The 13,210-nt window shown below is 57.3% G+C and overlaps 4 protein-coding genes across 4 annotated transcripts; 3 read left to right on the top strand and 1 right to left on the bottom strand.

Annotated features, from left to right (window-relative positions):
- Positions 1-1,566: 1,566 nt before the first annotated feature.
- PHYSODRAFT_299471 (hypothetical protein) lies at positions 1,567-3,765 on the top strand (the record flags this gene model as incomplete). The annotated part of the gene is made up of 8 exons (XM_009526337.1): positions 1,567-1,623; positions 1,696-1,898; positions 2,120-2,271; positions 2,314-2,434; positions 2,503-3,043; positions 3,131-3,277; positions 3,469-3,573; positions 3,619-3,765. The coding sequence occupies 8 exons, from the start codon at positions 1,567-1,569 to the stop codon at positions 3,763-3,765; spliced, it is 1,473 nt and encodes a 490-aa protein (XP_009524632.1).
- A 2,460-nt stretch (positions 3,766-6,225) lies between these two features.
- Positions 6,226-8,621, top strand: PHYSODRAFT_350835 (repeat-containing protein; the record flags this gene model as incomplete). The annotated part of the gene is made up of 1 exon (XM_009526336.1): positions 6,226-8,621. The coding sequence occupies one exon, from the start codon at positions 6,226-6,228 to the stop codon at positions 8,440-8,442; it is 2,217 nt and encodes a 738-aa protein (XP_009524631.1). The 3' UTR covers positions 8,443-8,621.
- A 99-nt stretch (positions 8,622-8,720) lies between these two features.
- On the bottom strand, positions 8,721-9,660 carry PHYSODRAFT_251332 (hypothetical protein; the record flags this gene model as incomplete). Its single annotated transcript, XM_009526335.1, has 2 exons — positions 8,721-8,752; positions 9,057-9,660. The coding sequence occupies 2 exons, from the start codon at positions 9,658-9,660 to the stop codon at positions 8,721-8,723; spliced, it is 636 nt and encodes a 211-aa protein (XP_009524630.1).
- Positions 9,661-9,798: 138 nt separating this feature from the next.
- PHYSODRAFT_491701 (hypothetical protein) lies at positions 9,799-13,140 on the top strand (the record flags this gene model as incomplete). The annotated part of the gene is made up of 1 exon (XM_009526334.1): positions 9,799-13,140. The coding sequence occupies one exon, from the start codon at positions 9,799-9,801 to the stop codon at positions 13,138-13,140; it is 3,342 nt and encodes a 1,113-aa protein (XP_009524629.1).
- Between the last annotated feature and the right edge of the window lie 70 nt (positions 13,141-13,210).

Raw genomic sequence — 13,210 nt, 5'->3', positions numbered from 1 at the left:
CACCGCCTTCGCGTTTACCCAGTGCTATACTGACACAATTGGTGCATTCAGCGACGTGCATGGCATGCACTTGGCACAAAGCCTTGTCTCACCTTTTGCACAAAATTTCATTTTGAGTCATATTCCGGAATTTTCCTTTTTTATCCCTCAGCCTAAATAAAACTCAGGTCCATGGTGTCGTCATCCTGAGTTTTGTTTTACTTAAGTACACATTGTGTGCGTTGAGTTTTCGCTATACCTGTAGTTATTGCCGCTTGCAAATACTTTGCCCTCTAAAATAGACCTCTAAAATAGACCACGCCTGTCGCTTAATATGAGCGGACACGAGATAGGCGAGGGATTTATGCTTTGGTGGGGGCCGCTTTTAGGCCCAGAAACTCGGTTTGGCCCGTCTAGAATGGCATTTCTGTCGTAGCAAAGCGTGAAACAGACCCCAACCTTGCATCTTAGACCCGTACTGGCGAGATATATAAATCAGACCTAGGTCTCAATTCAGAGCTTGCTAGACTAAAATCGAGATTATTAACGAGATAATAAGCATGCGTTGGCCAAAATATCTGCAAACGGCAATAAGTAAGTATAGTAGTAACGAAGCTGCACATCAGAGCATGCACGGCAAAAAATATGTATTTTAATACATATTTTTTTAAAAATGCCACGCAAAGTTTGCCCCTTTACTAAAATGCCCCAATGTACTTTGAAAAATGCCACGGGCTTCAAACTACTGCATCGTTTGCTCGCCCCGAGTGCCCACCGGCGTTAACCGCTAAGGAATAACTTCATCGCTGATTTTGAAAAGAAGACGTGCTCGTGTTTGCACTTTGAAAACCACTTTTATCGTACCTTCACGTCCAGCCAGTTGTATTTTGCAGCCAGAGCATGTTGGAGCTCATGGATCATCCATCCTTGACTGATTTTTGCGCGGTACGAAGTTGGACAAGCGAGATGGCTGCCACTGCTTCCGTACAAGTCACTCAGCGCCGCGTCAAGGCCGGGATTGACCAGCTTCGGAAGGAACGCAGAAAAATAAAAAACTGCAATGGTTGTGCGCGATCAAGTCCATTACACTGTTTGTTGTGTTGGATTCCTGATCACAACAAACGTCGGCGCGATGGATTCGAGAAGCATTCTCGAGCCCCGGATCGCGTTCACGAACTTGCTCAGGTCGATAGTGCGGCAAGATCCGGACGAACAGGCTGGAAGGTGCATAGTTGGCATAACATCAGTCCACAACCTTATTCATGTTCGAGGCTGCGTTGCACTCGATTGTTCACCTTCCACCTTGTTCTTGCGCTTGATTTCAGAAGCATTGTCAAACATAGTTTAAGTAGCAAGTGTATCTATCGTGACATTTTACATTTGTAGTACCGGCCAACCTTTGCGTGGCATGTTGATAGGTTTTGCAATAAGTAAATACGAATGTGCCGTAGTTTATCAAAGGGTTCGTTAAGTAAACGAGAGTCGTAGTCACAGTTACAGCACGCTTGGGGTCCCTGCGCTCCTTGTTTATAAGCCCTACCGGCCAAAAGCACACACAAAAACCACGTTGCTGTAACTATGATCGAAATGGCTCCAGGTAACCACAACCTCAACAACGGCTTTTGTGATGCAGAAATTCTTTTTGTAAGGACTGTCATTGCCGCGTCGAGAAGCGATGCCGCATGAAGACCTCTCCATGGGCGATCCACCGCACAGTCGGTCGCTGAGACCGCCGGGAACACAGACAACTCCCTGTACTGCAACGAAAAAGTGGTTGGCGAGCCACTTCAGCGTCGTCGGGTCCACGACACAGCAAAATCTTGGATGAACAAAATGGACGTTCGCTCCATCAACATTGCGGTCCGGTCTACCCTTCTCCACCAGCCTGCCACTTCCCGATCTGTCGACTTACAGCGCTGGTTCACCCGGGCATGACTCCACTTCCCTGCACGCATAGGACTCGTGGCTCCCGACTCCTTCCCTTTTTATCCCTTTTCAACTTTACAAACGCTCCTATCAACTCATAATTCATCGGAACGACTTCCCTATCTACCGAGCGAAACCCACTACAGTATAATACGAGTCCAATCCTCCTCTTCAACAACATATCTTCATACGTACCTCTCTTAATCATAACTAGCTCTGGCAGCCGCGGTCAATCGAATCTTGTGCGTACCAACGAATCCTTTATTTACTCCAACCTCGGAAATTCAAACCGAGCACTTGACCCGCGTTACTTCGCGGCAGCAAAACCTGTACTTGAGAACGCAGTACGGGTACTTACGTGCTTGTGTAAGTTTTCATAACTATCGCGGATTTACCGACAAACAAGAGTGTGTCGCCGCTGCGCACCTCAAAACGAGAACATACAGCGCGTATACGATGCACCGCCACCTCGTGATCGTGCATTTCACTTCACTACAGGACCAATGCGGAGTCCGCATGCAGACGAAAAGTACGCGAAGACTACGCTGTCGTTGCCATCAAAATGACACAACGTCAACAAACGTTTCTGCGGCGCAGGCTTTCTCTTTTTGTAAGGTTCGTCACGGTGGTTGTCCGTCGCAAGGCGGTGCTGCTTGACAACCTTTCGAGATCGGCGATCCATCTCACAGTTGGCGAGACCACCGGGACAGTCATACAGTATGCGCGCGTGGACATCGCGTTGAAGTGCAACGGAGCTGCTGCCAAAGCGACTGGCAAGTCACCGCTTCAACGTTGCCGGGTCCACGTCGGCCACGACTGCCCAGAGTCCCCCTCACGTCACCGCTGGACCGCGGCGAATTGCTCGGCGATCACCCAGGTTTACCCGCGCTGGGGCCTCTATGACTGCTATCAAAGCATCTGGGCCCAGCAGCGGCGCTCCTTTTCACGGGAGACTCCCACCACATCAACAATGCACAGCGATCTCGACGCACGACTGCGAGGCCCGCATTGGGCTCTGAGGACAGTTGAGCAAAATGCGCTACGTGATGTGATACCAACGGCCAAGTGGTTTCCGCAGCACTGGCAGTCGATCCGCCGAGCACTTTCGCCACGTGAGCCTGTTTTGCAGGCAAGTCGCGTGCGTGTGCCGGGCTCAACTCGCTGCAAGAAATCGTAGAGGTCCGCCACCGATCTTGGTGTCGCTTAATAAGCCGCTGTTTTTCAGAAACTAGTCGAGCCGTTCCCCTATCATCGCCGTCGCTGCCTGCCTGGTCGTGCTGTCGAGGAGCTCGGCTCGGAAGCGGCTTCAGGGCCTGAAGCCGCTTCCGAGAAGTTCAGGCACAGCTCGCTCAGCCTCCGTAGTATGGAGTCCGTACAAAATTCAAAAATGTATAGACGGCAGTCCGTCCCCACCCAGCTCGGGAAGGCTCCATGCGTCCCGCTAGGTACACGTACACAATGGGGTTGACTGCCCACAGCAGCTAGCGACTTGCTCACGATGCGAGAGCCGCCAGGCTGTCCACGCTTGTCGCGCGGGGCATCAACACGGCGACCCCGCAATAGCGAAGCGTCCACCATTGCACGCGGTTGAAGAGGATGGCCAAGAAGATGGTAGGCTTTGCTCAGCGAGGACTAATGGTGGTCCTCGCCGAGTTAAACTTTAAACACGTGAGTCGCCGCAGACTCTGCGCGTGTGACAACACCTCTAGATAGCAAGGTCGTCCAGCAGCGCAATCCCGCCGGCGCGATATGCTTTGTGGCTCACGACGGCACGCTCGCGTCGGCCATGCAAACGTTCTCGAGCTCTCGGGCGTGGCTGCCGAGCAGCTCATGGTTTCCGGCGGAAGTTCCGCCGACTGATCCAATGCCAGCGGCTCGGTGGGGGGTTGATGCGTGCTGCAGCGCCAGCCGGGCTCGCAGTGGAGCCCGGCGCCATCCAGTTAGCCCGGCCTCAACTTCTTGCTGCGGCCTGCGGAAGAGATTCGCGGGATCCCAGCTGGCGGTGACAGTCACCGCAGCACTGCAACTTCAGCAGCGCTCCACCTGCCAGACTGGCATCCATCCGCCTGCAGCCAGCGCGTTGCTGACATGACGCGGTTTCATCTTGATTCACCCGCTGTTGCTCGCGCTGCGCGCCACCGAGTCGTTCGTGGTGTGCGCGCGGGTCTTTCGTGGCGCCCACGCGACTTGTCCGACCACCGACCGTCGGCGAGAACTAGAACTAGAAATGCAGACTTCACACTAGACTTTGACGCGGATCCATGGCATCTAATCTGAGCCATGCCGAGGCTGGTCGTCGGCCCATAGTAAAGCCCCAATCTGATCTCGCCCATGTTGGGGCTTCCGCACAGCCAGCCGCATGGCCGCTTACACGACTCGTGTACATGTAACACGAGCGGAGGTGCTCGCTTCGATACGCTTGGGCTGGGCCAGATGTGTGCATTTTGTCGTCGAGACTCTACCTCGAACTGAACTCCGACGTTTGGACGATGTTCGCCGGCACCAGCTGGTAGCTTGTAGTAGTAATCCGACATACTTTGGTACGGGTAATATTTTCTGATTTGAAGTAATATTTCAATTACGACGCGTAATATCATGCGAGTACTACAATAGTAATAGCACTCCCTCTTGGAAGCGACTATTTCGTGGGGTTGGAGCAACCGTCCATGCACTTGTTGTAGCTGCGCGAACAGTCCGTATTTGGTGCAGATGAGCAACCGTCTTTGCTTGCTGCAGCTTAGCGTCTTCTGTAGAGTCTTCGCGGTGCCGGGCTAGAGCCCAGCAACGGCTGCACAATGCGCTTCAGCTACAACAGTGTCCCGATCGCCTGGAGCACGCCGTAGAACGCTGGTTTCCCGATGTTTATATAGATGTTTTTTTATGGAGAGAAGGGAGGTCAGTGCGAGCAGAAGAAGCCAACTTGCCTTCCCAATCAAGAGTGGGACGCCCACGCGATCTATGTAGTATAGGTAACCAAGTCCACCAATTCTTGAGCTTCAGCATATCGACGAACCGCTCATTGACGAGCTCACCCGCTCCCCAATACGACGTGACCTCCATCGGTGTATTATCGTGAGAGCTAAGAGGTGACTGGTTGGGCTGAACGAGACTGCACCAGTTCCATTTATAACTCTATTACACAATAGGTAAGTAAGAGGAGCCGCGGCAAGTAGGCACTGATAGGTCCCCAGCGCCGCGTTTGCACGCAGCCGGTCGGTTACAGCGCTCGCGCTGCGTGCCGAAAAACGAGCGTGTCTCGGTGAATAGTTAAAATGGAAAACCTAATCCAGACCAGCAGTCTTTAGTTTTAATGAAGGCGTAGCTCTGCCAACTAAAACGTTGCCAGTCTATGGTAGAGCTGAGAGACTCGGGCTGGTCAGAAGGTTTGAAGGCATGATAAACAAAATACTACCTTCACGTATACCTCGGTAGACTAAACTCGGTGAATTATGAGCAAGGATGCACGAGTTACATCTCCAACGATCTTTCCTTAAGTACATGACGACGGTATTTGGCAGTGGCTCTAGAGCGTGTGCTACCCGCATCTTGGTGGGTAGTTGGTCCGGAAATCACAGGTTTACATCGAATAGAGATCTTGACCACCCATGTCGCTATTTCTGGGTCGATACGATAACAATGCTAGCCGAATGTAACACAAAGTTGAGCTGCCACGGGGGAGAGGGGCGAGTTAGCGAGCAGGGCTCACTAAATGACACATTACTCGCCCAACAGAATCCGACTTGATACAGCACCGAACATGCTCAGAGTATTCACATATGCGGCAAGCTTGTTGCTCGCACGGTGCTGGAGACTGAAGGTCTCCGAATGCTTCTCCGAATGTTTCTAGACAAGCACGCCCTCGCCACGATTTTGATATTTTCGCTATTGACGCTCTTTGCTCGGCAGCACAGGCAATGTAGCCCCACCATCAATACTTCAACCAATCCCCCACTGGGAGTCTGAGGTCTGCGCGGTTGCCTCGGAATGTAGTTCATGTACTGAGTCTGTGTGGCCGTGCCCCCTCCTGCAATAGAAGCACGCGGTGCACTCTGGAAATAGTAGTTGTGTGAGACGACGATGGTCGCTATGACTACTATATTAAATAAGGTATTAGTACATGTATGGTATTAAACAGCTGTGTTTCCGCCCAGATGCGACTGACTCTCTGCACCAGTCCCAGCCCATGATGGCGAGCCGAGCCGAGCCAAGCTTTTTCCTATCTCGCCCGCTCTCTCCTCTGTCGGTTCTTCATTTTCCATTTAGACTTCTGCTGGCGATCAGTGTAGCGCTCGTTCCAACCACCGACAGCAGCAGAAGAATATGAAGGTCGCCAAGGGTCTGGTTCTCGCCGCCGTCCTGTGCGTGGCGCAGGTCAACGCCATCGACTTCACGTCGTCGGGCCTCTCGGGCAGCGCCGCCGGCACCGTGTCGGCCTCCTCCACCGACAACGCCGACCAGACGCAGCAGCAGCAGACGCAGACCACCTACTCCTCGGGCGGCTCGGCCGCCACGGGCACGGGCTCGGCCACGACGTTCTCGACCGAGTCGTCGGCCGCCACCGGCTCGGCCACTACCTTCTCCTCGGGCGGATCGGCCGCTACAGGCTCAGCCACCACCTTCTCGTCGGAGGCCTCGGCCGGCTCGGCCGCCACGGGCTCGGCCACTACGTTCTCGAGCGAGGGCAGCGCCGAGGGCGGCGCCACCGACTCGGCCTCGTGCAGTCAGGAGTTCTCTGTTGCCGGCAGCGGCACTGAGGACAGCAGCGCCGTGGGTAGCGCTCCCGACTCGGCCTCGTGCAGCCAGGAGTTCTCGGTCGCCGGCAGCAGCGACACCGCCGACGACTCGTGCAGCCAGGAGTTCTCCGTTGCCGGCAGCGGCGGCGACGACTCGTGCAGCCAGGAATTCGACGTTGCTGGAAGCGACGACTGCTCTCAGGAATACGACATTGCCGGCTCGGAAGACTGCAGCGAAGGCTACGACATCGCCGGATCGGACGAGACTGACGACAGCACGGGGACGTCGACGGACACGACGACGACCACGACTGGCGGCAGCAGCACTGGCACCTCCACGGACACTACCACAGATACCTCCACGGACACGACCGGCACTGGTACCGACACGACTGGCACGTCGACCGATACTACCACCGACACTGGCGCGTCAACGGACACCAGCACGGAAACCTCGGCGGACACGACCGGCACGACATCCGACACTACGGGTTCGACGACGGACACCATCGAGGACACGGGCGGCGACACGACGCAGCAGGACACGTCCACGGACACCACGGGTACCACTGAGGACACTGGTGCGTCCAGCACGGGCACGTCCACTGACGCCACGGACACGTCCACTGACGCCACGGGCACGACCGATGACACGACCACGGACACCACGGGAACCACCGAGGACACCGGTGCCTCCACCACCGACACGTCCACAGACACGACGACTGGCACGACTGATGACACGACGACTGGCACGACCGATGACACGTCCACGGACACCACGGGAACCACCGAGGACACCGGTGCGTCCAGCACGGGCACGTCGACCGACACGACCACGGACACGTCCTCCTATACTTCCACTGGTACTTCCACCGACACCACGACCACGGGCAGTTCGACTGGCACGTCGACGGACACTGGTGTCGAGGCCGCTTCGGACGACTGCTCGGAGGGCTACGACATTGCCGGCAGCGACGACTGCAGCCAGGAGTACGACATCGCCGGCTCGGACTGCTCCGAGGAGTACGACATTGCCGGCTCCGAGTCCTGCAGCCAGGAGTTCTCTGTTGCTGGCAGCAGCGACATTGCCGACGACTCGTGCAGCCAGGAGTTCTCCGTTGCCGGCAGCGGCACAGAGGAGGGCGGCGACACCGACTCCGCCTCGTGCAGCCAGGAGTTCTCCACCGCTGGAAGTGACGACGTCGAGACCTCCACGGGCGGCTCCGCCACCACCACGACCTCCACGGAGTCGTCGGCAGCCTACACGACCTCGACCGAGTCCTCGGCTGCCACTACTACCTCCACGGAGTCCTCGGCTGCCACCTACTCGTCGGGTGCCTCGACGGCCTCGTCCACGGCTTCGTCGTCTCCGGCCGAGTCTTCCAACACAGAGGCTTCGGGCTCGGACTCTGTGCTGACCTTCTCGCCGTCGGCCGCCGGTGCCTCGTACAGCGGCAGCACCACGGCTACGACCACCACATCGACGACCTCGAGCGGCACCGGCAACGCCGACCAGACGACGCAGCAGGAGACGCTCACCTCGAGCGGCACGGGCAGCAGCAACAACGCCGACCAGACGACGCAGCAGCAGACGGCGTTCAGCGTCGAGGCCGTGAAGTTCAAGTCGGGCGACGAGGACTCGGGCTCGAAGACTGACACCACCGCCCCGATTGTCGCGTCGGTCGCTGCCTGCGCCGCGCTGGCCATCGTCGGTACCGTGTACATGAAGCGACGGAGCAGCAAGAAGTCGAAGAAGGAGTCGAGCGACATCTTCACGATCGACAAGAACTCGCAGCTGTAAGTCGAGTCTACTAGACCCATGTCCCGTGCCGTACGAAGCGCCATCTCAACGCGTTGGTTGCAATGAATGAGAGACGTTGGAAGAGAGAGAGACCCTCCCCATCGAGAACGAACCGAGAGGAAGTGAGTGTGAGTGCGTTACCATCTTGTATGCCGAAGAAGAACTATGTGGATTTCGAGTATTTTGGAGCTGACTTCGAGCCCCAGTCTCTGCTCCCGCTCGCTCGCCGAACGCGGTCGTGTTTGTGTGTGTGTGTGTCGTTTTCCCTCGTCAGACCATCAGCACGCCGCGTCTTGGGACTGGCGTCTGCCTAGAGGCAGTAGTTTGTCTTTGAGTGAGTCGTGAGTGAGTTTCGAGTTTGTTCAAATAGAAAGCACCAACCATTAGATTCTTCATCTTCTTCTCTCTTCATTCTTTACTACGCTTCATTACACTACGCTGTAACCTGCCACCACCAGCATCGACAGCAGAACCCCCACCACAACAGAGCTGCGTTCCGACCCCGAAAGCCTCGAAGCGCCTGCAAATAATACACATCATCATATCCATCTCGCTCAGCATTACGAAAGTTTTGCCTATCCGCGCGAAAAGTTTCGGCTCGTGTCGTAACTTACCGCTCCTGGTGCCTTTGGCCCAGACCTCCACCTCTCGGATGCCGTAGATCACCCGCTCGTTCGTGTTGCTCGTCGTCGTGCTGATCCCGTCGTCCGTGCACGAGTACTGGTCGCTGCAGACGTTGGGCTCGCCTATGACCACGCGCACGTAGCGGAACTTGGACGTGACGGCGGCCAGCCCCTCCGTGTGGTTGTCCACCCGGTCATAGGCGTTGCTCAGGTTGAACACGGCGAGGATGCTCGTGAACTCGACGCCGTCGTACGACACGCGCACGCGGTAGCTGCGCGGCGACAGGAAGCCGTGCCAGCGCACCACGATGCGCGACAGCGTCGGCGCCAGCGCGCTCATGTTGACCTGCCAGAAGACCTGCTCGCTCGCGTTGTCGCCCGCCGACCACCAGCTCGTCTCGTCCGGGAAGCCGTCGTTGGCGTTGGCCGGCACGAACTCCGTGTCGTACAGCACATTCGGCGCGTAGTTGTAGTAGCTGCTCGCGTGCGCCGGCTCCCCCACCGCCGCGTTGAACCCCACGCCCGGGAAGCTCACGTCCCCATGGACGATAGCGACACCCAGCGCTGCTAACACCAGCAAGATACGCAATGGCATCGAAGATCCTCTTGGTCTAATTTTGAGGAGACCGTGAGCTGCAGGCAGCAACATGTCGGTGTCCGTTTCGTCTACATTTGCCACGTCGGACAAGTACCAGGGTCACTGCAGTGAGCTGCAGCTGGTAGCATTGCCGCCATGAACTCGAGTGCTGCGGCGTCCGCTGCGGCGGCCGCGGAGCTGCACCTCAAAATGTGCAAGAAGGTGGCGCAGCTCACCAAGGTCATCTTCCAGCTCAACACGCGCAACGAGGACTACCAGGCCGAGGCGGAGCACACGCGCAGTGCACACGCCGCGGAGATCCAGAAGCTCACGCAGGACGCAGTGGACAAGATGCGCGCGCTGCAGAACAAACTGCAGACCCAAGCGGCCACTGCAGCGCAGAGAGAGCGACAGCATGTTGCGGATCGACAGAAGCTCATGAGTGAGGCGCAGCAGCAGCAACGCCGGACGCAGGCGAGTCGCGCGGCCGCGGAGGAGGCTTTCCAGGCCAAAGTGACGGAGCTCGAAGCGCAGGTTCATGACGCGCAGCGGGCGTTCGATGAGCGCGTGGAGCAGCTCACGCAGCTCGCTGCGGTCGATGAGAAGGAGCGAGCTGTGAGCGCGCAGCAGGCGGCGCTGGAGTTCGACGCCAAGATGGACGAGTTGAGGGAGAAACACACCGACGAGGTGGAGCAGCTCGTCACGACGTCCAACGCTAAGTTCAACAAGATGCTGGCGGAGCAGCTTCGAGCCCAGGACGCGCTGAAGGCGGACCTGGTGAGCGCCAAACTTGACTGGGAGAAGCAGAGGCAGGAGGCGACAGCAGAGCACGAGCGCAAGCGGCTAGAGCAGGAGGTGGCGGCCAAGACGGCGTTCGACAAGATGAAGCACGAGCTGGTGACCAAGATCGAGGCGTTGCTGGTGGATGTGGAGGCGCTGCGCGGTAGCGAGACCAAGCTGCGCGAGGAGAAGGAGGCGATGGTGAAGACCCAGCAAGAAACAGCACGGACGATGAAGCAGTTGGAGCTGCAGCTCTCCAAGGCCCAGCAAGACTCGCAGAGTGTGCGTCGAGACGCTTCTGCTCACGCTGAAGAGCTCCAGCGCATGCTAGCGGTCAGCACCGACAAGATCGACGAGCTCGCGCAAGAGCTTGTGACGCTCAAGCAGACGCTGCAGACTCGAGATCGAGCGCTGCTTCAGGTGCAAAAAGACCTCGAGGCTGCGCAGATGGAGACGCTGAAGCAGAACGCGAGTGCGTCGGAGCTGGAAGCGCAGCTCCGCCAGCAACTGAATGAGCACGAGCTGCAGCTTGCGAACGGCAAGAGCGAGGCGCTGCTCGCGTCTCAGCGACTTGAAGCCGGCCAGAAGCAGATCCACAAACTCGAACTGGAGCTAGCGGCTGCGTTGAAGTCTGTGGCCGATATGCAGACGGAAGGCGCCAACAGCACGCTCACTCAAGCCAAGCTGAAGCAGGAGCTGGCGCGCGCAGAAGCCGAGACGAAGCAAGCGAAAATCGACAGTGAGCGAGCGTTGACGCTGCTTCAACAGACCCACGAGACCAAGCTTCAAGAGTTGATGAGCTCCCACACGCACGAGATGGAGACACAGCGAGTGGCGGCTGCGAAGCAGCTGGAGCAGTTGGAACTGCGTATGAAGGAGGCGTCGGCAAAGTCGACCGATGAGAGGATAGCGGAGCTCAAGAGAGAGCACCAGCAGGTCTTGGCTGAGCATGAGGCCGCTTCAACCTCTGCGCAGACGAAACTCCGCGACGACATTGCTAAGTTAGAGGCGCAAGTGAAAACATTAAACGACCAGCTAGCAGCTCAGCTCCAGCAGTTTGCAGAGTTGCAGAAGAAGAATGCAGATTTGACCCGACAACTCGAGAGCTCCCGGCAGCAAGTGGCTTCATTACAATCTGCTAAAGACGCTCTGCAGTCGTCCACGCTGAAGTCGCAAAAGGAGCGGGATGAAGCACACCAAAACCGATTTCGAGAGCTTGAGTCGCAGCATGGGACCGCTATCAAGGCCCTTACAGCAGAGAAGACCCAGCAAGAGCAGCAGCACGCCAAAGCCATTCTCCAGCTGGCTCAAGACCATGCAGACGCTCTACGGACCAGCACAGAGCGGCTTGAGTCTCGAAGGCTAGAGGAACTTGCAGACCAAGAGAAGCGCATGCGGGAGCTGTACGAACCGCAGCTCACCAAACTCCAAGTAGACGTTGAGAGCCTGCAACGAGCTCTTGGAGCCTCAACCGAAGAAGCCTCTGAAGCGCGACGATCGATGGAGGAGACGAGGCTTTTCGAGCAAGAGCAGCTTCGTAGCGCCATCGTCGGGTTTGCCGAGCGAACGGCAGCAGATCGAGCTCGTGCAGAGCAAACGTCGCGCCAGGAACTGGAGAAACTTCGTCAGGGTCACGCGAACCACGAGCGTGAACTGGAAAAACGTTTTCTAGACGAGTCGACAGCTCAACTTTCAAGTCTCCAGGCGAAAGCTGACGCCGACCTTGCTCGGTTAGTATCGGAGCATCGCCAAGAGCTCCAGACGTCTGCCCAGCTACACGCCGAGGCATTGCAGAAGCTCCAGGAGAGCTTGAACAGTGCGCAGGAGCGCTCCATCTTGGCCGAGAGAGCAGATGCTGCTAAGCAGCTCGCCGAACTCAGCTCCAAGAAAGACCGGGAGCGCTCGGAAGCTCTGCGCGATGCTCAAAACGCTCACGACCAGCAGTACGGAGAGCTACGCACTGAATTGGACTCCACGAAGGAAGCGCTGGCGAAGAAGACGCTGGACTGGGCGAGTGCGATGCGCGACGGGCAGAGTCTCAGTGCTGCGTTGGCCGCCAAGACCGAGGAGATGGCCCAGAAGCTGGCGGTTCTGGAGAAAAGCTCGCGCGAGCAGGTGGAGACGCTCAAGTTGGCTGCGAAACGCGAGATGGACAAGCTGCTGGAGGAAAACCTGGCCGAGACGAAGCAGCTGAGCGACCAGTTCGAGGAAACTCGACGCGTGATGGCCGAAAAGGTGGCGCACCTCAAGACGACGATCGCCGAGTGGCAGGACAGGTACGCGCGCCGTGAGAGTCGCCCCGAGGACGTCGCGCGCATCGTCGAGCTGGAGCGGTACGTGGTGGAGAAGGACGCGCTGGTGCGGCGCACGCTGGACGAGATGGCCTACTTCAAGCGCGAGCTGCTCAACCGCGAGGAAATGTACAACAAGACCTTCGCGCGGACGCCCAACGTCGGGATGCTGCAGGTGCTCAAGCCCCACGTCCAGCTGCAGCAGCAGATGCAGCAGTCGATGAACCAGCCGATGCAGACGCTCAACCCGATGCACGCCACTCCACCGCCGCGGTCACGAGCCAAATCCAAGACTCCAGAGCAGCCAGGAGAGTTGACGCGGAGACGCAGCGAGCGCAGCGGACTCAGCGCCTCGCCACCGTCCACTGCGCCGTCGTCAAGTAACCAGAAGGCGCTCCCCCCACTGCACAATAACCAGGCCAGCTAGAGACGTTACCGGTAAACCACTTCAACTTGGATGTAGCCATTTACTTAAAATCTCTATTTTTAGAGATTGG

Source organism: Phytophthora sojae (genome assembly GCF_000149755.1).
Source record: "Phytophthora sojae unplaced genomic scaffold PHYSOscaffold_3, whole genome shotgun sequence".
NCBI classification, from domain to species: domain Eukaryota; phylum Oomycota; class Peronosporomycetes; order Peronosporales; family Peronosporaceae; genus Phytophthora; species Phytophthora sojae.
Note: the sequence above shows the minus strand (reverse complement) of the source record. Positions and strands in the feature narration are given on the sequence as shown.